The sequence below is a fragment of the Sciurus carolinensis genome, chromosome 3 (assembly GCF_902686445.1).
Source record: "Sciurus carolinensis chromosome 3, mSciCar1.2, whole genome shotgun sequence".
Taxonomy (NCBI): Eukaryota; Metazoa; Chordata; class Mammalia; order Rodentia; family Sciuridae; genus Sciurus; species Sciurus carolinensis.
This window is the reverse complement of record NC_062215.1, coordinates 3229587-3250757: the sequence shown is the minus strand read 5'-3', so window position 1 is coordinate 3250757 and position 21171 is coordinate 3229587. Positions and strand designations below refer to the sequence as shown.

Here is a 21171-nt window from a genome sequence, read left to right as displayed (position 1 = left end):
GGAGGTGCCTGTCCGACTGCCTCCGGGGCATGACTCGGACTGGCCCCGTCCTGCTCCTGAGAGAAGGGTGCCCCAGGGGGCATCTTGACATGGTCAGCACAGAGCAGGAGATGAGCACTCAAGTTCCCCTGACACTTTATTGTTATAAAACAAATGGACGAAGGGAAGGGACACAATCATCACGCTGATAGCAGCGAACACAGAGGGACAGGGAAAGGCTGGCTTCAAGATCTCTGAAAATCACTCAGTGAAACGCCTGGCCTGGGGCTTGGGGTCACAGAGCACATCAGGAGGGTCTGAAGCCAGTGACTTCCCAGACTCTGGACTTTCTGATTCTGTCTTAAATAACACAGCTCTAATGGCATTGACGCTCATGAGGGTGGCAGCTCAGAGGTCCACCAGGCAAAGGCAGAAGAGACTGGGGTCACTGGCTGTGCCCATGGAAGCCCAGCTCTGGAGAACATCACATTCAGTCATGTGTCTTTGCTCTGCTGCTTCTCCTACAGCAGGAGGACCGATCTGTGCAAGATGGTCTCACCACAGCCTGCCTGGTGGCTGTCCCAGTTTCCAAGTAGAAGTCTGTGAGGGTCAGCACAGGGCCAGGTGCAGCCAAGAGTCCTCCCGCCCACCATGGAGCCTCTGTGCTGCTTTGGGGCATGTCACAGGGTGAGGTGGCCAGGCGGGGATGGCATGATGAATGGACTCATCCCTTCCTGGCATAGTCCTGCTAACCTGTCCCCAACATCCCCGGAGCACTGAGAAGAAAAAACAGGGACCAAGGAAGAGCCAAGGTCTATGTGAAGCTCCCATGGACAGGAGGCCGCAAAACTCCCCCAGGGAGGAAAAGGAAGGCCAGGAGGACCCAGGAAATGGCAGGACAATCTCCAGGACAAAGCAGCCTGATGGAGGGTCTGTGGTCGGCCTGCCAGAACCTAGGTGCCTCTGGGTCAGGGAATGAAACATTCAAGTCATCTGTGAGTCCTGAAGGGCAGGGGCTTTCTGAGAGCTGTGGAGGACGGTAGAGAGCCAGGGCTCTGTTAGCACTGCAAGCTGGCTTTGTTGCCTGTGGCTGTTAGGGACAATCTCCTGCTGCTGGCAGTTAGTTTATTCCCTGTGACTTTGCTCTGTGGGATGAGATTTGGTAATTCTGTTTGATAAGAGAGGAAACTACTTTAGTCAAATAAGTTAATAATTTTTAAAATGTCACAGTGCTACACAGCCACAGAACATTCCTGAAGGGAGGAAGTAGGGTCCCTGGCTGTGGGGATGGCTGGGAGCAACCTTGCAGGGTGCTAATCAGCAGCAGGCAGGTGTTCCCAGAGGCCGCCATGCTCCATGCGTTCTGCAGTATAAACATTGGCTTTCCAGGGGTCTTTGGGGCACACAGAATGAACGCCAGGGTTTGAGAGGAAGATGAGGGGTAGCCGGGAGCTCCTTGTGGGCAGGCCCACCTCGCACTCACCATGGTTTCCAGGACAGCGCACCTGCTCAACTGCCCCAGGTGCTCCTGAAGCACTGCTTACATGGAGAACACAGGCAAAGGCAAGAAAGGGAGGCCAGACGGAAGAGAGGGTGGCAGAACCTGGAGACGGGTCAAGGCGCCTGCAGCGATCCATCCCCACAGCAGCAGGCAGTGCAGAACGGGGATCTGGCCGGGGCTGGGGAGGCCTCCCAGCTGCTCACAGAACTGAACTCGGGCTGCTCCAGACCCGGGACTGAACCCCTGCTCTGGAGACCCCTAAGCCAGGCACACACCTCTTGGTTACAAAGAGAAGAAGATAGAAGAGCTGTCCTCCAGGGCTTACAGAACCCGAGGCCGCCCCTTTGCCTTGCTGGGCGTGGGAGCGTTTTAATCTATATGAACTCTATTCCTTCGTACTTCACACTCCCGATCTTGGTCTCTGGGAGGAGGACACGCCCGTCAAGCGTGAAGGCCATGATGTAGCTGGCGATGACCCCCGTGTCCTCTTCAGACTTGAGGGCCACAATGATCTGGTCATCAGTGTTGGGGATGAACTTGAAGGATGAGAAGCCGTGTGTGGGGACCACCTCCCCAACGCGGCTGACGGAGATGTCCCCAAAGTCCTGGGCCACGCTCAGGAGGAGGTTGGTGCCCTGTGCTCGTCCTCATTCTCGCTGCATCGCTCGTGGCTGGCCCTGCGCGGCAGGAAGAACCAGCGCTGCAGGGTGTCGCTCCAGCAGGCAGATTCATGAATGAGGTAGCCTGGGCGCAGGACAGACAGGCACACAGGTGGGAAGGACGCCTGGCCCGCCTCCCGCCCCGCCCCTCAGGGTGTGCTGGGCCCTGTGCAGCGGCAGCAGCAACTCACCATCCTTCCTCTACATCTCCCAGTGTGGGGGGGACTTCAACCTGTGGCTGGCGACAGCACAGGCAGGCACAGCAGACGGTGAACGCCGCTCTGAGCCTTTGGTAGCCTGGCCCTGCTGCTGACCCAGGTGCCCATGAGCCTCTGCCAGGCATTCTGTCTCTACTTTTGGGTCCTTGGTGCTGATCGAGGGGCACAGAAAAGAGAAAGCCCAGAGGGGACGAAACAGAGGCAAGCCTGACCTGTGGCAAGAACCCACAGAGGGGAGGCAGGCTGGAAGTGGAGGAGGCTTGCGCCTCCCTTTCAGGTCGAGGAGCACTTTCAGGAGGTGCTCTCTGCTCCCCCAATTCTTCCTGTACCTGGAGCTGCTTGACACCACTTGACAAGGGGCCAAGGAAGGCGGGCAGAGCTGCCCACCTCCTCCTGCGTCACTGGAGGGCCCACGGTCCCAGCCTTGGGAATGAAGACACCCAAGCCAGGGCCGCTCCTGTGTGCACCAGTGGGCGCGGCGGAGATGCTCGGTCAGGACCAGGCAGGGACAAAGAGAAAATGGCTCCTGTGCCCCAGAATCCCCTGACCTGAGGGAAGCGACTAGACAGAAGATGAACCCTGAGCAGGAGGGACCGTTACTGTGCCTGGGAGCTCAGAGACCCAGCACCTGCAGGATCGCGGTGGGGGTCCCGTCTGAGCCGGCTTCTTACCTGGCGGTCGGATCCCAGCAGCAGCCCTCAGAGCATTGTAGCTGGACACCCAGTTCTCGTGGTCCACGCTGCCCCTGTGGCCCACCACCTTCACCCACTCGGGGTTCTCGTTCATCACCTCCCCGTTGGTGGTGGTCCACTCCTTGCCCAGGCCGCCCACGTACAGGTGCTCATCCTTCACTGCCAGCCACTCGGCTTTGAAGCCTGAAGCAATGAGAGGAGGGCGTGCCTGAGACTCACCAGCCCTCGCTCCAAGGCCCATGCCCGCAAGAGCTGCCGCCAGTCAGGCCAGGAGACCCCGGCGGCCCAGCAGCTTCAGACACCAGAAATCACTGCATGTGAATTTCACTGGGCAAGAGTCAGGGGCAGGAGCCTGTGCAGAGCCCCACACCTGGGGGTCCCAGAGTTGGCACCCACCTCCCCAACTCTGTCCTCTGATGATTCCATTTTCCTCATTTTCCCTTGGCAATTCTCGCAGGAAGTCTGTTAGCGGGCTTGAAACCCTCCTGTACTGCAGCTCCACCCTCCCCTCAGCTCCCAAAGGCCAACTGGCCATGCTCCTGAACCTCTCCTGACCCCTAGCTCCCGACTCCTCCAGCTGTTCCCTCGCCCGAGACCACTCGCAAATGCTGGAGAAGTGCAGGCCTGGAAGGCCCCACCTGAGAGCCCAGTGTGGGTCTGTGGGTGGGGCGACGTCTACATCTCGATGTGCTGCTCAGGATCTGCACTTGTTTTTTTCTCGGCTGACTCACTTAATGTGAGACTGACTTTGAAGGTCGCAGCGCAGTTCAGGCTCAGGAGCCTTTGCTCTTCTAGCACCTTCTGACCTGTTCCTAACCCTGGCTTCTAACTTGTCTCCTCACATATCCTGCAAGCCTCTCAGCCCCAAGGAGCTGGAGCCCCAGGCCTCCCTGCACCGGAGGGCAGCAACTCCTGGGAGACTTCTCTGGGAGACCCCGCGGGGGTCCTGCTGAATTCTGGCAGCCCCAGTGATCCTCAGTCTGAGCCACATCTGTGATAAGATGCTCCATTTACTGGGTCTTTAGTCCCTTCTGGACGACCTGAACACAGGCCAGTCCCAAAGGCCCTGTGATCCTACTGTCTTCCTTATCCAAGAGGAAGAACATAACCACACAAGATGGCCTAAAACCCTGATGGACATGAAGCAGGAAATTGGGCAACCAACATTTCCTCTGATACCTGCATGGAGATGTGGTCCCTCCAACAGCCCAGCCGGGGGCAACACTGGCTTTCATCACGGGAAGAAGGCCTGACAGGCTGCACCATGTGGGCCCAGTTAGAGCAAATCCTTCTTTGACCTGAAAGAGCCTGCAAGGGCATTTAGCCTTCTAAAAGGGGCAGATCCCCAAAGATCTGCGGGGGCAGACAAACACCGACTGGTCAACACCCTCAGAGCCTCGGGTACTTTCTCCGCATGAGAGCTCCGGCAGCTCTATCCCCTGCCCTGTGGAAGCAGGGACTCCTTTCTGCAAACATGGCTGACGGCAGATGCTGCCCCAAAGCAGACTTCTGCAGTGCAGGGCAGCAGCGGCCTCCCGGCTCCAGCAAGCTCAAAGTCTCACTCACACAGAACCACCGGCTGCCATGGTTTTCAAGGTAAGGTACCTGGGGGTGGAGTCCCAGCCCAGTCCTCAGATGCCTCTGGAGATATACTAAGGGACATGGTCTCCAAGGGAGTAAAAGCAGAAGTGACACGGTCCTGCAACTCATCCTGGAAGAAATGCCCCACTCTCTGGCAGGCTCTAGTGATAAGTTTTGACTTCTAGAAGCAGCTGGGCGTGACGTATGGCTCCTGCTCAGGGTGGGGGCACGGGGCTCAGAGTAGGTGTGAGAGCCCCCCACTTCTGGCTATATGAAAACTTTACCAGGCACAGGGATCACTTTCCAACTGCAAACCAAACGAGAGCCAGCCACCCTCAGTTCCTGATGAGGACTTGATAGAAAGTGGCTCCATTTAGGGCCTGGGATGTGGCTCAGGGTTAGAGCATTGCCTGGCATGCATAAGGCCCTGGGTTAGCTTCCCCAGCACCCTGTAAAGAACAAGCTGAAAACAGAAAGCGGCTCCATTTACCTTTCTCCACGGTCCCATCGCCATCGGACAGAATCACCCAGGGCACAGCCTTGGTGCCTTCGATCTGGTAGATGACCCCCGTGCGGTCGTCCACGGAGTAAAGTTTCCCATTAAAGACGACCAGATCGGAGAGCTCCATGCCCCTTCCCTTTTCTGCCAGGTGGGACTCTAGGATCCCATGGTCTTTGTCCCACTCCACAGTCACTTTGTCCCCACTGTCCGACAGGGTCAGATAGCCCTTCTTCAAGTAACTGAACCAGGTGTTTTCCTCCTGGGCCTTGGACTCTGTGTCCAGGTCAGCAATGACTGCAATGCGGTACCGAAGCCCGCCTGATGTCCTCTGGGGGGCCGACAGGGGGTAGGTGTCATTGTAGTGGACAGCAGGCATCTGGCCAAGTCTCCAGTTGTGTGCATTGTGAGTGAGGGACCTGCCTGGGGCCGGGCGGTGGGAGTACAGCAGCCAGAAGAGGGCAGCACCCACGAAGGATGTCAGGATCACCCTCCAGCGGGGGCGGAAGCGGGGGTCTGCAGCCTTGGTCATGGACGCCAGCACAGGAAGTCCCCCCACACTTATCCGGAGGGAGTGCATAGGCTCATTCCATTCCAGGTGGTCAGAGGGCTGGATGGGCATCAGACTAAGCACCAGGCGGAACCTGCACCCCAGGGAGAGAGGACACTGGTCAGCAAGTGAGAAACACATGGTCTCGGCAGTGTCCCGGTTGCAGTCAGGCTTATCCAGAAGAAATAAGCTTTCATGGCTTGGTCAGACTCTGATTCCAGCAATCTTTGCTCTTATTCAGTAAGATGAAGTCTTTCTAGAAGAAAAATCATCCCCTCTCCCTGTCCCAGCTGGCAAGACAGAAAGATGAGCAAGAATGAGGGGTTTTGGGTGGGATGGTGTCTTGTAGACTCTCCAAGGGAAATGAGCAGGGAGTCAGGGTCGGGGAGGGGCAGGGCAATAGAGAGGACAGACCCAAAGGTCACCTCCTCTAAGCCCTCCCCATGTTACACAGTGGGACTGCTCATTTCTGCCCAACTCAGCATCCCCAGCTCCCAGTCAGTGCCCAGCACAGAGAGGACAGGGGCTCAGTAGGTGAATGAGGCTTTACTTCTTGGGCCGAGCCCCGTGATATTAAAAATAAAGCAGATGGGAGGCAGGCAGAAGTACTTCCTGTTGATTTGCTGTGCTGCTGACAGCAACTGTTCCCTGGAGCCATTCTACTGATTTCAATGACTGTAGGGACAGAGTCCGAGCCACTTCTGCTGCTGGGAGCCCAGCCTGTGTGTACACAGGCTCCAGGCCCCAGGCCCTTCCTGGGCCACACCCTAGGCAAACCTCAGGGTTGGGTGCTGGTGGTGGGCAGGAATGGCGGCTCCTTACCACCCTGCCTTGCTTGCTTCCAGGCACACAGCGTGATGGCTCGGCGTGGCCACAGAGGTGCCAGGCCAGCACCTACACACTGCCCCCCTCCCTGGAGAGAGCCACCTGTCTCCAGGACAGTTGCCTAGTGTCACACTGGGCATCAAGAAGCTGCTCCTGGCCCTGCTGGGGACACAGCTGGCTGCTATTATGGCCCTTCCACCCTTCACTTAGAGTAGTTCAGTACCCCGCTTCTGGATCAAGGGAGCCTGTCTGCTACCTCAAGGAAACAAGGAACAAAACACATGTGAGTTCATGGGCAGATGCTGCTCTCACCGCCAGGCACCATCTGGGAAGGGCTTGGGGACTCTAGCAGCTCTGTGCGAACCTGGGGCCCCAGTACACCTAAATGTGAGGCACCCACATCCAGGCTGAAGGCCACTTACAGAGCAACTGCCCAACATGGAAGTCTGAATCTCCCATCCTCTCTGTGGACAGTCTTGGGTTTTAGCCTGCAGGGTCAGGTTCAAAAGTAAAGTGTATGCATGGGGTCTGTTGCTTGGAGCAAGTGGGAGAGGGTTCCATGCCCCAAGGGGTTATGGTAACCACCTCACCAAGAGGGCAGGCCTCTTGGCAATGACCACAGGGTGGTCACTGTGGCCTGCCTGCCTGGGTGCTAGAATCCCTGGTGCTGGGGGCTTCTGCTCTGACTGGGTTCTGCTTCTCCCTGTCCCTCCCTCAACCTTAGGGCTTCAAACCCTGGCAAGGCCCATGAATCCCAGTGTTTGATCTTCCCCTGGATGTGACCACTGAGCTCTGCATGCCTCCACCTCACCTCCTGTGCAAAATGTTGCCTGTATTTCCAACGCGTCTTTTTAAGTCCTAGGCCCTCTCCCCTCAAGCCTCCTCGGTCTTCCCACAGGAATGGCATGGTGGTAAGGCTTCCGTGTCACAGCTGCCAAGTACTCTTACCAAAAGCTAGGAGGTGCACTTTCCTGTGTGGATATCATACTTCAACAAAAAGTTATAAACCACCACAAAAATCCTAAGTGGCCTTGATCCCTCCCTTTTCCTTCTCAAAGCCCACTGGCAGCGCCAATCATTCAAAGCTGGCCTCCTATCCACTGGACCCTGTCCATTTCTAGGCTCAGCCCTCACTAAACCATGCCAACAACCTCCTTCAGTCCCTCTGCAGCCACTATCCTCTCTGGCAACCCTCTGCCACCCAGCAGCCAGCACCACAGCCTGTGGGATCTTTGGGTTTCCCCACTGCAGTAATACAGCCCCCAGTCCGGCCCTTCCGGCCCTCCACCACCTCCCCTGCTTGCCCACTACAGCCATGCCAGTCTCCTTCAGTCCCCTGACTACAGAGCCCTCCTCCCTGGGCAGAGCTGGCTTCCCTGGCCTGGAACACTATGGTCCTGCTCTTTGTGTGGCTAGTTCGCTTCCATCTGGAGGATTTTCTCAATGTCTATTCCGCGGAAAGACTGTGTCCCTCCTGCCCTCCACCACCTATGGGCCTTATGCAATTGCTCTTGCTCTGCCTTGAACTCTGCAGGGACTTGCCTGCTGTCCCCCGCACTCAGCCCACCACTGGGCAGCTAATAGAAACTTGGTGCACATTTGCCAGAGGAATGAAAACTAAATGTCTTAACAGTCCCTCAATACCCTGTCCCCTTTGTGCCACCAACTGAGTCATCTTACAAACTCAGCCTGAGATCAAGTCCCTGATATGTGACCTGTTTAGCTGCCACGTCTGAGCTGTAGGTCCAGGGTAGACAGAGCCCAATGTCACACACTGGATGTCGTCCTCCTTGGCCCTGGAGCCCTTGCAGGCACTGGCTCTCCTCACCCGTGTCACCACCCACACCTCCACCATTCTTGTCAAAATTCCAGTTCACTGCTCCCAGCAGCCCCTGTGCCACCTGCAGCAGCTGAGGCCTGGGCGCGGCGCACACCCCTATGCTTTGTGTCCGGGAAAAGGGTTTCCACTGCCACTCAGGCTCAGTCCCCCAGCAGGCTGGGCACTGCTGCCTCCTCTGGTTTCACCTCACTCACCATTTACCCTTCAGACTCCATTCACCTGACAGCAAACCCTGAACTGTAGCTGGCGACAGCAGGTCTGCAAGCCATGAAGGAAGACAAATCCTTCCCAGCCCCTTGCTCACCATCTCAGAAGAGCACCCACACACACCGCTCCCTCTTCCTCCAGGGGCTCCACACCTGGATCTGCACTTCCTGCATGTTATCTGTGCCCCTCGGTACTCTGTCCCTCCTAAAGTCAGTGGCCTCTCTGCTGGCCCCCTTCTCTGCCAAGTGTACAAGCTCAGTGTCACCACCTTATCCTGTGGCTCTCCCAGAGCTCCACACCTCTGCAAGGAAGGCCCTGCACCCCTGTGGCCTACACCCCCTCCTGAACTGCAGGCCATTCCAGGTTCCACGGTAGGAACTTACTCTTCTGGGTAAGGACAGGCCCAACCCTCAGGGCCACCCTGGAGTAACAGCACCTGGTTCCTGCCACACACCCAGGCAGGAACCAGGTCTACTCGCTGCTCCCTGTCCTCACTCTGCCTAGTCCTCTTACCCTGATGACCTCAAAGGGCTCCCAATGGCCTAGAACTCTGGCTCTGCCATTTCCAGTTTTGAGACCTCAGACAAGGGACTTCCTTTTCTCAGCCTCCGTTTCCTTCCTAGTGCCAAGCTGAAGGGAGAGGACTGCCAAACCTGACTGCCACTCTTCTGAAAAGCACCTCTTACCTGCTTCAGTCTGTAGGGAAGGCCTGGGTCTTTGGGCCTAACCTCCCATGAGTTCTCTTACCTGCACAGCACAGAATTATTTATAATTCCAGACTCCAGGCGTCTAGGCCCCCACTCAGGTTGTTCCTCTACCTGGGATGCTGGTCTTCTCTGTCCACAAGGAACCACCCATGGACTCCCTGGAAGTGCCAAGATAGCCCCACTTCCCTGTCCCCTCCTCCCCTGCCCCGTGTCTATGGTGAGTGTTCCTCTACATGACCCCCCTTCTGTAGGAAGCTGATACTGGCCCCAAGATACCCAAGAACCTAGGACAGTGACCTTCTATGGCAATGCAGACTTTGGAGATGTGGTTAAAGATCTTGAGGTGGGAAGGCTGTCCAGGTGGGCCCTAAATGCAATCAGTGTCTTCTAATAAAAGGCAGGCAGGAAATTGATGTGGATAGAAGAGAAGGCCATGTGACCACAGAGGCAGGGTGATGTGGCCACAAACCAAGGAACGCCTGGGGCCCCCAGAAGCTGGAAGGACAAGGAATGGATTCTCCTCTAGAGCTTTCTGAAGGCGTGCAGCCCTGGGGACACCTTGATTTTGACCCAGTGACACTGATACTGGTTTCAAGTTCTCTGGTTACTCAGTCTCCATGACCTTGAGAGAAAAAGTGTGTGCTTCCTTAAGTCACCAAGTGTGTCACCTGCTAGGGCACCTAGGAAAGGAAGACCCCCCCCAGCATTCTTTGTGCACCAGCACACCGCACACCACAGCCTGTTCAGATGGTCACTCCATATCATGTTGAGCTCCCGGAGGGCGGCTCTGCCTCAGCATGTAGACCCCTGGTTGAGTCCCAGATGGGCAGGAGCCCCTGGGACACAAAGAGCCCCTGGGCTCTTTGGTTAGAGCAGGGAACCTTTGCTTTGAGAGACAGCAGAAAGCCACCTGCCTTCAAGGAAAATTCCCAGACCTCCAGAGCATCTTCCCTTGGTCTTCTTCTCTTCTTTGGCACCCCAGGAGTTGCCTTTATTTTGCAGAAAAGGAAGTTTCACAGCAGCTCCCTCTCTCTGTTCTCCAGGACCCGCACTGGGTTCTCCCGGAGGCTGACTGCTGGCTGTCTTGCCTGGCTGCCCAGGCCACACAGCCAGAGCTTCTAGGGCTTCGGCTTCCGTTTAAAAGGTACACAGGCATGTCTTTTGTCAACCACCAGCAACAGAAGCCAGGGCAGATCAAAGACAAGTGGACAAAGTTGGTCCCAGAGAAAGGACCTGAGCCTGTCCTCCTTGCACCCTTGAGGGTGACGAGAAGTTTGTAAACTCCTCTTGCAGCATAATATTTTGATAAGGAAAAAAAGAACCAAGGGCCGCAGTAAAAATCACAGGTTCCTGGGCCAGCCCAGTGCACCTGGCAGGGGCCTGCAAACAGGTGTCCGCCCAGGCTCAGAAGCCTTAGGGGACCACACCCCTGCTACCCAGCTTCTACTTGTGGACCATGCTCCCTGCAAAGAGCAATCGGAAGCACCAGCTACCTCAGAGGCTCTGGGTCCTGACTCCTCTCCACCCTTTTCTAGGCAGGCACTGAGAAAAGCTCACCAACATTCAAGCATTTCTGGTTCCTCTACAGAAAGAGCCAGAAACAGCAAGGCTTAGCAGTGGCAGACACATCTGTCTGTCTCCTCAAAAAAGGACCTTTCTAGATGGCATGGGTACAAGCAAAAAAGGAAGGAGGGTGTTCTTCTCTGAGCTCACTCAGGAGGCCACTCCAGACTGTGTCGCTATCCCGGGAATGAGTAGCTCCTCCACTGCCAGGCAGAGCCGAGGCTCAGAAGGCACCTACCTCCATGGCTACCCAGGCCAGCACCCTCTCTCCACCACCACGCAGAGGGAGCAGGGGTGCCCACACAGCAGACAGCAGGCAGTCTACTCCTTCAGAAGTGGAATGGGACTGGTGGCAGACCAAACAGGTTTAAGGCACTGTCAGAGCAGACTCCTCCCTCTCAGGATGCAGGCAGGGCGGGGACAGCCCTGGGTGGCAGGTCTCCTAGCCCCTGGCTCCTGCAGAGGAGCCATCTTCCCTTCCTTCCTTCCCTTCCACCCAGACAGCAGGCAGGCCTTGGAGCAGCTCAGCTCAATGCTAAGAGTTGTTTCCTGGACGGACAGTAAAGAGCAAAGCCCAGCGACCCACAGACTCTTCAGTGCAGCAAAGACAAAAGCCAAGGGCTTCACTCCAGCACCCTCTGGTGAGAATGCCAGATGGCAGGTCTCAGAGAAAGGGACGCTTAAGCTCCTCCGTCCTTGAGCCTTCATTTCAATTCTGGACAGAAGGGAGGCATGAAGAAATAAGAAAGCGAGTGACGACTTTAGGGACTGCTGAGGCCGCCTGCTCCTCACAGGCACCGACGTTGGGGACTTCCGACTTCACCTCCACCCATCAACCAGGGTCCTGCACTTAGGTAGGACCCTGGTTTCTGCATCAGCTTGCATCAGTTCAGGAGAGCTTGTATTCAGCCTTGGTTTTTGTTTTTAGTACTGGGGATTGAACCTAGGGGTGCTTAACCACTGAGCACATCCCCACCCTTTAAATATGTTTTATTTACAGACAAGGTCTAAGTTGCTTAAGTCCTTGCTAAGTTTCTGAGGCTGATTTCAAACTCAGGATCCTCCTGTCTCAGCCTCCTAAGATGCTGGCCTTACAGGAGTGTGCTGCTGTATCCAGTTCGGTCTTTATTTTTTAAGTCAACTTATGAGCAATGTGTTAGTTTACATGGCTGTTTTAACTAATTACTACAGACTCAGCAATTTAAATATCACAAAACTCACAAGGGTCTCACTGGGCTATAATCAAGGGCTGGTTCCTTTTCCAGGCTCTTGGGGACAATCCACTTCCTGGCCTCTTCCAGCTTCCAGGGGCTGCCTGTTCCTTGCCTCGTGGCTCCTTTGAAGCCAGTCACGTGATATTCCTGGTACCCTTCTGCTGTCACTTTTCTCTTACTCTTCTACCTCCCTCTTCCACTTTATAAAGCCTAAGATCATGTTGGGCCTGAAGGGAAAATGCAAGATAACCTCCCAGTTTCCAGGCAGGAGATCAGTAACCTTAATTCTCCTCTGCCTGTAACTTAGCATATTCATAGGCTGGGGTTAGGGAGTGGCCATCTTGGGGGACAGTACTATTCATACCTACAGCTTCAAAACCTCTACAGTTTGCATTTCTGCATCACAATATGACTATATTTGCTTAATTTATATCACTTCAAGAGTTACCCAACCCTGCTGAGAAACCCCAAACAACTCTATCCTCCACTTTCCCAGAATGCCTGAAAATGCAGGGGAAACAACAGTCTGGATGGACCCAAATCACAGGTCACTTCCACAGACAGTCCAGTTGCACCCTCACACTTCCCTCAGTGAGGGCTGCTGGGACAGGCGGGCAGTAGATCCTTGGAGCCACTCCACTTGGCCCATTCCACTCATGGGCACTTCGATGCTCGGTCACAACTGCTCTGTCTGGAGCCAGATGTAAGCTCCTTCTGATTTCCCACAGCGCCTTTCAAAGGCACCGTGACAGTGCCTGATTGGAAACCAGGAGCTGTGGGATCCACTAAACTCCTGAACTTCTTATACAGAAATAATGAAGATTTAAAAGAAGTGTGAACCAAAAGAGGAAAATGAATGCCTTATCAAACAGATTTCTCTACTATCAAGATTGTTTTTTCCTAACCAACACCTTGACTTAACGAAAAGGAAAAGCAACATAAAAGTTCTTAAAAGTCAGTGCAAAAGTTTTAAATTCCCTTAATGTTGGCATTTAACACAAGCTTCTGGGGAAATCTCAACAGCAAAGTGCACTGTCCCACCACATCCTGGTACCATTCCAGAGAGAAAAGACTTCCCTGTGGCAATGACCCACTTCACACTCTGGACCACAGCTGCAGATCCCAGTTCTTCTGTTCTGACAGCACACTGAAGCATCTGCACACCACCTCGTGCAGCTGCTGGGAGGACCACCCTCACTATGCAGGATGCTCTCAGATGGAGGTGACTGGCCCATGTGTATTCTTGGGGACCCATATGTGCGGCCACATAAACACCACCAGGGCAAGGACAACTTCTCCCCTTGCATCCTGGGACTCTCCTCACCACCCCTGTGCTCAGGAAAGTGTGACATGTCAGGTGCACAGATAAGCCGATGGGCAAGGATGTTTTAGAGTACCAAGAGCTTAAACCAACACATTCTACTGAGTTGCTATGGGCTGTGAAAACCCAGGTATAGCTGTGGAAGGAAGAAAGGGACTTCTGGCTAACAGAAGGTATCAAGTGATAAGATCTACACCTCCACCGAGGGACACCCAGTGGTCCTATTCAGTTGCAAGATTATGATTTTGTTTACCGCTTCTGATGTAACATCAACTTTGAGCATCAGGTCAATTTGGACAAGAAAAAAAGTAACAGACCTAGAATACTAGACTGTTGTGGTGGCTTTGGGACAATGCCTAGAGAAATCTATGCTTCACCTGAGTCCTCTCCCTGAGGACACAATGGGTCACATGTGACAGGAAACCCCTGCCTCATCCAGGTAACAGCAGCCTGGCTCCTCCAATGTGCTTTCCACAGGGCTTTTGGGGACACAGAGAAGGCTCATTGAGGCCAGCAGGGAGGGGCGCCAGGGAGACCACCATGCCAAAAGGTTCCAGCTGAATTGTTATGCTGAGACCTAGGGAGGGGCTAGAAGAAGGGTCTACACCCCAGACCAGGAAGATGGTCAAAGATCCTCACGACAGGGAGGAGCTACCAACTCAGCTCCTTCAGGACTGAAGCACATGCTCCCTTGTCACAGGTCCTTCTGAGATCTGGTGCTTTTCTCAAGTTTTGGGCCAGTTAGGTCCCATTGACACCAGCAGACTCAGGTTCCAATCCTGTACTTTGTTGAGAACATGATGGGAAAAAATGTCAAGTAAATCCTGAGAAGGGAAAGAGAAACGGAGCTGGCCGTGCTAAAAAACTAGTTTTCCTGGGTTCACTAAATGGGGGAAGGTGATTGGGAGAAAAAGAGTTTGCTGGGAGGTGGATGGAAGAGCGATCACGGTTGCCCTGGGTCAGACCTTGGAACAGAGGGCAATAAGGACTGTTCAGAGAGGAGAAGCAAAGGTACCAAGCAACAAGAAAGGGAAATGGGGTGCCAGTCCCCAGGGATGGGAGATCAGACTAGACCGAGGGGGAGGGAGGATAGTTTGCTAGTAAAAGATGGAGTGAGACGTGCTGTCTAGAGCAAGGCTGGGTCTTGGGTACCGGCAAGGAGAGCAAGGGCTGGGGCAGAGCAGGAAGGCGGCCTGACAGGTGGGGAGAGGCGGGAAGGCGGGTCATCCCATCAGTCTGGAGGGGCGCTGCACAGGCCGGAGCGGGCCGCCTGTACTCGGGGTGGCGAGAGCGGGAAGGGGACGTCCCCGGGGCAGGCCCCCCGTGCGAGCGGGGCAGGCCTCCCACCAGTCCGACGGGGAGGGCAGTGCACACCAGTCGGAGGGGAACGTGTCCGCCCGCAGGCTGTGGGTCAGGGCCCCGCTCGCGCAGGGAGCCTGCGGGGCCAGGGCCGGGCCGCGGCTGGGTCGGGGCGGCAGCAGGCTCCGCGCCGCGGCGACCAAGGGCGCCGGCCCGCGGGCGCGCCGTCACTCACCGGCTGCGGGCCTGGCTCCAGTGCCCGCGGGCGGCCGCCTCGCTGCGCAGGGCCGGACGGGCGGGCGGCCACTTCCGCCCGGCCGCGCGTTCCCGGCAGCCTCTGCTTTGCGCCTGCGCCGCTCGGCTCGGCCGCGCGCTCCCGGCGGCCACTGCTCTGCGCCTGCGTGTCTCCCCGTCCCGCCCGGCCACATGCTCCCGGCAGCCTTTGCTGTGCGCCTGCGCGCCAGGCAGCCGGGAGCGAAGTTGAGGTGTGCGGCTGCGGTGCGTCCCCGCAGGCCCCACCACAGCGCGGCCGGTGACGCTGGCCTACGGGTGGGGAGGCCAAGGCTCCAGGGCCGTCGTTCTCCTGCCCCTCGAGGGGCCCTGGCCCGGGTCCTCCCGACCCAGCCTTTGCGGTCGCCTTCAGGGAGGCCCTCTGCGCGCTGTGCAGCGGGCCGGCTCCCGCCTCCAGGACCCGGGAGGTCTCCGGGAGCGGGCCTGGGCGGTGTCCCCTGCGCTCCCGCGGGAGGGTGCCGGACGCCCCTCTCTTCCGCCCCCGCCTGGCCCGAATCTGCAGCACAGCCTTTGAGGCATCGGGAAGAGGCCTGGTGCACCGTGGAGGGCGCGCCCCTGATCTGCCTCCCTGCCCGGAGGCGAGGGCTGCTGCTAGTTTCACGTGATTGCCCTGGGAGGTGCTTTATGGTACACAGGTCCTGAACACATTAACACTAAATTACCTGTTTAAAACCGTTTATTTTTCAAGTGACAGCGACGCCCCCCTCGCCTCCACGTCTGGGGATTGAACCCAGGGCTTCTCGCATACTAGGGAAGTGCTTACTTACCGAGCTGCACCCCCAGCCCGTTAAATTACCTTAAAAAAAAAAAAAGGAAAGGAAGAAAATGTACAGAAGGGAGCCTACAAATCTTTCTTGAATTCATTGATGTCATGCTAAACTGAGTTCCAACACATTGTATAGATTGTTATTGTAAATTATCCAAATCTTTAATTACTATGATATCTACATATGCATCCCAGCTTACGAAATGACACATTGTTTCTATTATCTTTAAAGTTCTCCAAATCCTTCCCATTCCCAACCCCCTTCCACCCTCCAGAGGTAGCCATGATCCAGAATGTTATGTTGATCATTTTCTAGCCTTACTTAATTGTTTTTGGCATATAGGTATGAAACTATATTGTTCTACCTATTTTAACCTTTAAAAACAAAATTGAACTGTATTGGATGACAGATGAAGTTGTTCCACAGATATTAAATATCTTCTCTTTGCCTGATTACTGTGATAATTGTATCTTTTCTTACATTTTTAAAAACCATTTATTCTTCTGTGGATGCTTTAACATCTCAGTGCTGTTTTTAGGAAATAATCCATCCTTTGCCCCATTAATAGGCAGGCAATGCCAATTTTGTCATTGATCAAGTTTCAGTGCACACAGTTTGGAGACTCTTATTTTGTATTGATATTTCATATCTGCTCCAATGCCACTTCATTGTCCTCTCATTATAAGTCTTTGTATGTTGTAGAACTTGTCGCCCCACCCTCAACTATTTGGGATTTTCAGTATTTTGTTTTGAGTCTGTAGATAAATTGGGAGGAACCTGAGGTTTGTATGATGTGAAGTTTTCTGCCCAAGACCAAGTTCGCCTTTCCATTTATTCAGTTCTTTGCTGTTTTTCAGTGTGCTTTGGTTTTTCACTTCACATTACAGCTTGGGATGGTTCCAACTCACTGTGGAGAGAGCCACGTCGTTCTCTTAATCAGTTGTGTGGCATTCTGCTGTGCGATGACGCTGTAATTTACTTTACCAGGCCCCCATGAGCTCATTCAGGATACCTGTGATCTTTTTATATGGCAGCAGTGCCTCAGGGGATGTCCTGTGATTTGAACACAAATGTCCTGGGTTTTAAATGGTATTTGCATGCTGGGAGTGAACACACACTCCAGAGAAACTGTGTTGTGAAATTGCTGCTCTTGAGGTCAACAGTGACACAATTAGGTTTCCATTTTTGTCTTTGTGTCATTAGAGAATTTACCATAATTTCTGTAGGGGCAGAAAGACATGATGTTCCTTGCCCAGCAGATCATGGCCCAGGAGTGTACAATTTCACAATGTAGTTTCTCTGGAGTGTGTGACCTAGTGGGGACAGACCAGGAGGGGAACCCGACAGAGCTTTTGTTCAGCTCCTTCTGGACCCCTCTGCAGTGTTCCTTCCTTCTCAAAGTGGGGCAGGACCCCTTCTGGAATGAAGGTCATATGACCCCCCCATAGACAAGGTAGATCAGAGAACTTCTTTATGGTGTGCTTCAGAGCCATAGTTCTAGGTGTTATGGTTGACTTCGGGGCAGAAGGATTCTAGTTTCCATGACGGCCCCAGGGAGAGAGGGGCTGAAGGCCATAGAGACTGTTTCTATGCTGCTTCAGAGGCCTTGCATCTCCTGCAAAGCATGCAGCATGCCAAAGCACCGTATCTGGTGGTTTCGTGTTCTTAGCCTCCAACTCACTGGGTCCTTCTCTTCTTTGGTTTCTGAGACACAGTCTTCACAAGCATTCATTCATTCACAGTCCTTCCACAATTTAGTACTTAGGGCTGTGCTGGCCGCCAGGGGGCCCTCTCACTTTATCTTACGGAATAGACTATTATGTCATTGTTCTGTCTAAGCCTGTGTCTAACTGAAAGCATTCATTACCAAAATAGGGGAGTATAGGGTTAGAGATGGAGAAACTGAGGTTTAGGGAAATTAAGTGGATTGATTACAGTTGGAAGGCATATAAATGACAAAAGCAAGACTGCAAGTGTAGTTTCTCACCACTGCTGACCTCGGGAGCCTCCTTAGGGAGGGAGGGCCCTCTAGCTTGTGGTTTCCTCCAGGTTTGAGGCCCATAAAGAAGCAGATTAACCTGGTCTTTCTTTGCAGCTATCAATCCTGATCTCCACCTGCCCAAGCCTCCCAGAATAGGGGCAGCGCTGTCCAGGAGCCACAAGCGTGGGCTGCTGGCCAGGAGGCTGGATCTGGCTGCCAAGTTTCTACTTTTCTATCTCAGCAACTTCTCCAAGTCTCCATGGAGGCTCTCCCCACCCCCACCCCTTGGCAGTGGGTCACCACCAATTGGAGCCCTTGGGAATGGAATTCAAAAAAGTTTATAATTCCAGTCTCTGTCTTTGTGGGGTAACTGGGCAGCCTGACCCAAAATAGCTGGAAGGGCAGGATGTGAGGGCTGTGGTGGGAAAAATCACGATACCACTAATGATGCCCTCTGCTTATCGGGAACCCAGTGCTTACAGTCTTCAACACAGCTTTTTCCAGTGATGGGAAAACAGACACAGCAAGGAATGATGACATGGCCCGGGAGGGGGAAGAACTGCCAAGTAGGGAAGGGCACAGAATGTGCTGCCTCCTCCACCAGGGGTTCCAGGAAATGTTCCTCCATGAGTCTCTGGGACCTCATCCCACAAACAGCCCTGGTCTGAGGAAGGGGGGCTGTTTGGGAACATCCAGGAAATCTGTAGGGCCTTGGCCCACACGTGTAGGTGCAGCTCCCAGGGAATTCCAGGGTGTGCTTGGTGTGTCTGGCTCATCTGGGGACCCAAGGAGGTCTCAGCGGGGTCTGGGTGTTGTGGCTGCCTATGACTTCTGACCTGCACCCCAGGGCTGACGCAGTCTGCCCCGGCACCGCTGCTGTGGGTTTTGGTTTTGGTTTGTTCTGTTTTCGTTTGCCCTGCCTCTTGTCCGAGCACCCGCAGGAAGGTGTTTGCTATGCTGAGAACGTTCTGGTTCTAACTGCTTGGGGCATTCACGGCCGGGGATGAAAGAAAGTCTGGCCGTCTGCAAGAGCGTGCACACTTGCCAAATTTGCTGCTTCTCCGACTTACAATCGTAAAGCAGAAACGATACTGGGGGCAAAGGGCAGCCCTCCGGTGTGGCACGCTGCCGGCTTCCTTCACGGGGCCTGGCTGTGTTCTTCGGGAGCTGGCCTCGTCTTTGCCTGTTTGCCTGTCGGCTTCGGCTGTGGATCACCATGGCACCTCCTGATACTTTCAGCCTGGGTTCCTATTCCTTGGAATTTCCCATGCCTCTGAGCCGGCTGTCTCACACAAATAGCCTGGGAAGCCCTGGGCTCATTTTGCTACATTTAATATCAGCTGCACACCCCCCCCCCTTCTTTCTGCCTCAAGGAAGATGAGTAATCCCTTTTCTAATCTCTTGGGAAATGTGGGGGCTCATCCCAAAAGGAGGAAAAGAAGATTAAGGTGATAATAACGATAATTACTATGAACATTCTAGCACTTTGTGTCTGCCTCACCCATCTTTTTTATTCATTGCGAGAGAAACTGCAGGTTCATAATTGCTTATCCCAAACCCCCAATACAAAAAGCTCTGAAAACTTGATTTTCCTTCTAAGTGTGTCACAAATGTGATAGAACAATGTGACTTGAGCTATTGTGAGGCTATAAACGGCCTTCATTTATCCCACCGCAGAATATTCCCAGTGTTTGGGAAGCACGCTGCCTAAAGCCCCCTGGTGTGAGGTGCTTTGTGACTTTTGTGGCTTACTCTGAACACAAGTGGTCTAGTTGGTTCCAGTTCAGAAACCCTGGGCCCATCTTTGCATAATAGGGAAGGAGACTAAGGCCCCCCAAGGTTCTCTGCACCTCCAGGCTGGGTCAGCATAAGATGCAGATCTGGGACTCAGAGCCTCCTGTCCAGATGAGCCAGCTGCAGACAGGGATCACCATCTGTTGTGTTTCTGAGTTGCAGCATGTGGGGCCTTCAACCTCGTGTCTTGGAATCATGTTCCAGACAAGTGTCTTTCAGTTCTTCAACACCAGAGCCATCTTGCATGGAGGAAAGAGAAAGATCAACTCTTCCATCTTCTACGTCTTTTTTGAACTGTGTGCTGAGCTTTGTGAATTTTGGTATTGGCCCAGGCCTTCACTAAGTGGAGGCTCATGGGAAGGGCAACAAGGAGCTTTCCCATTGCATGTAGGGAGTTTCCAGCCCACAAGAGTCCCAGGAGGCTGTAAGTCTGGCAGCGGTCTCCTGGGGCTGCATGAGATGCTGCCGGCTTGGCTCCTCTGCTTTGCTTGCTGTTCTCCTGAGTATCCTGACGGCACAGGTTATTTGGGGACAGTAAATGGGGGAGTCAGGCTGTGTGCCTGGATGGGAAACTTCCTCATGTTACTTACAGGAATGAAGATGAGCGTATCTCTGCATTTTCCTATATTGATAAGCAACAGAGGATGTAGGTTTTGCCAAGCCTCAGACACGTATGCCAAAGAACGTGAGCTGTCCTGGGTCTGCGAGGGCAGTGGAGGTCACGTCTCTAATGGAGACGGGGTGCTTGATCTCACCAAGCTCCTCAAGTGCTCTCTGGGCTCCAGAGGTTCCGCAGCATTTCTCCTCCACTTTCCCTCCTTCTCACGTGGGATTGGCTCTGGAGATTGGGGTCTCTGGAGTGGCAACCCCACACTCACAAGCTGCCATCCGAGGTCTCCTGCTTCTCTTGCATCTCCACCCATTCTCAGCTCTGCCCAGATGTTGGCCTGGGCCCAGCCTCAGGGCCAGCGCTTGTGCCTGGTGGCATCCTGCTCACACACTCCTCCTCCTCTTCCCTTTCTATTCTCGTAGCCTTTCCAGATGTCCGTGAGGCCCAGGGAGGAAATTCCAAGGCAAGGAATAGCAAAGTGCAGCCTTTTGTTTTGCTCCTAACATCCCAAACCAGCATCCCTCTTTCTACATCTCCTGTCCAGATGCAGCCAGAGAGGAAGAGAAGAGATGCCCTCGCTGGGGTGACGGCAAAGCGAGCAGCTATGGCATCCAGGTCAGGGGCAGACGGGAGAGAATCGGGGCAGAACCTGGGGAGAAGCAGAAAAGAGGGAGCGCTGTTACCATTGCAGAGCAGCTGTGCTCCTCTGGCCAGATCCTTCCTCTCCTAGTGATGCGATAGGGTTCTGGAACAAGCTGTCTGACTCAGAGGTAGGGCTGGAGAATGGAGGGCTTCTCTGCCGCAGGCCCCAGGGGGCAGCGGTCCACAGGGGGCAGCCATGAGACTCGCTCAAGAAGCGCTTTTATATAAGATTAGGAAAATGTCTGTTTTTCATCTCCATGAATGAGAGACCTGGTGGAGACTGTCCCCTTCGGCCCCGCCCTGTACCCATGGGATGGGTTCCCTGGGAACTCTAAGCCTTCTGAGTGGCATTGCCCTCCCCTTTGCAGCCTGGAGTTCTCCAGGCTCAGAACAAAAATGCACGCACGTACACAGGCGTGCCCCGAATCCAG

The 21171-nt window shown here is 54.4% G+C and overlaps 1 protein-coding gene across 1 annotated transcript; it reads right to left on the bottom strand.

Moving 5' to 3' along the window:
* Nucleotides 1–118: 118 nt before the first annotated feature.
* Nucleotides 119–15031, bottom strand: Cant1 (calcium activated nucleotidase 1). The gene is given in 5 exon segments (XM_047547165.1): nucleotides 119–2120; nucleotides 2123–2224; nucleotides 3029–3232; nucleotides 5121–5773; nucleotides 14891–15031. Coding segments are annotated over 4 exon segments (1203 nt in total). The 5' UTR covers nucleotides 5752–5773; nucleotides 14891–15031; the 3' UTR covers nucleotides 119–1854.
* Between the last annotated feature and the right edge of the window lie 6140 nt (nucleotides 15032–21171).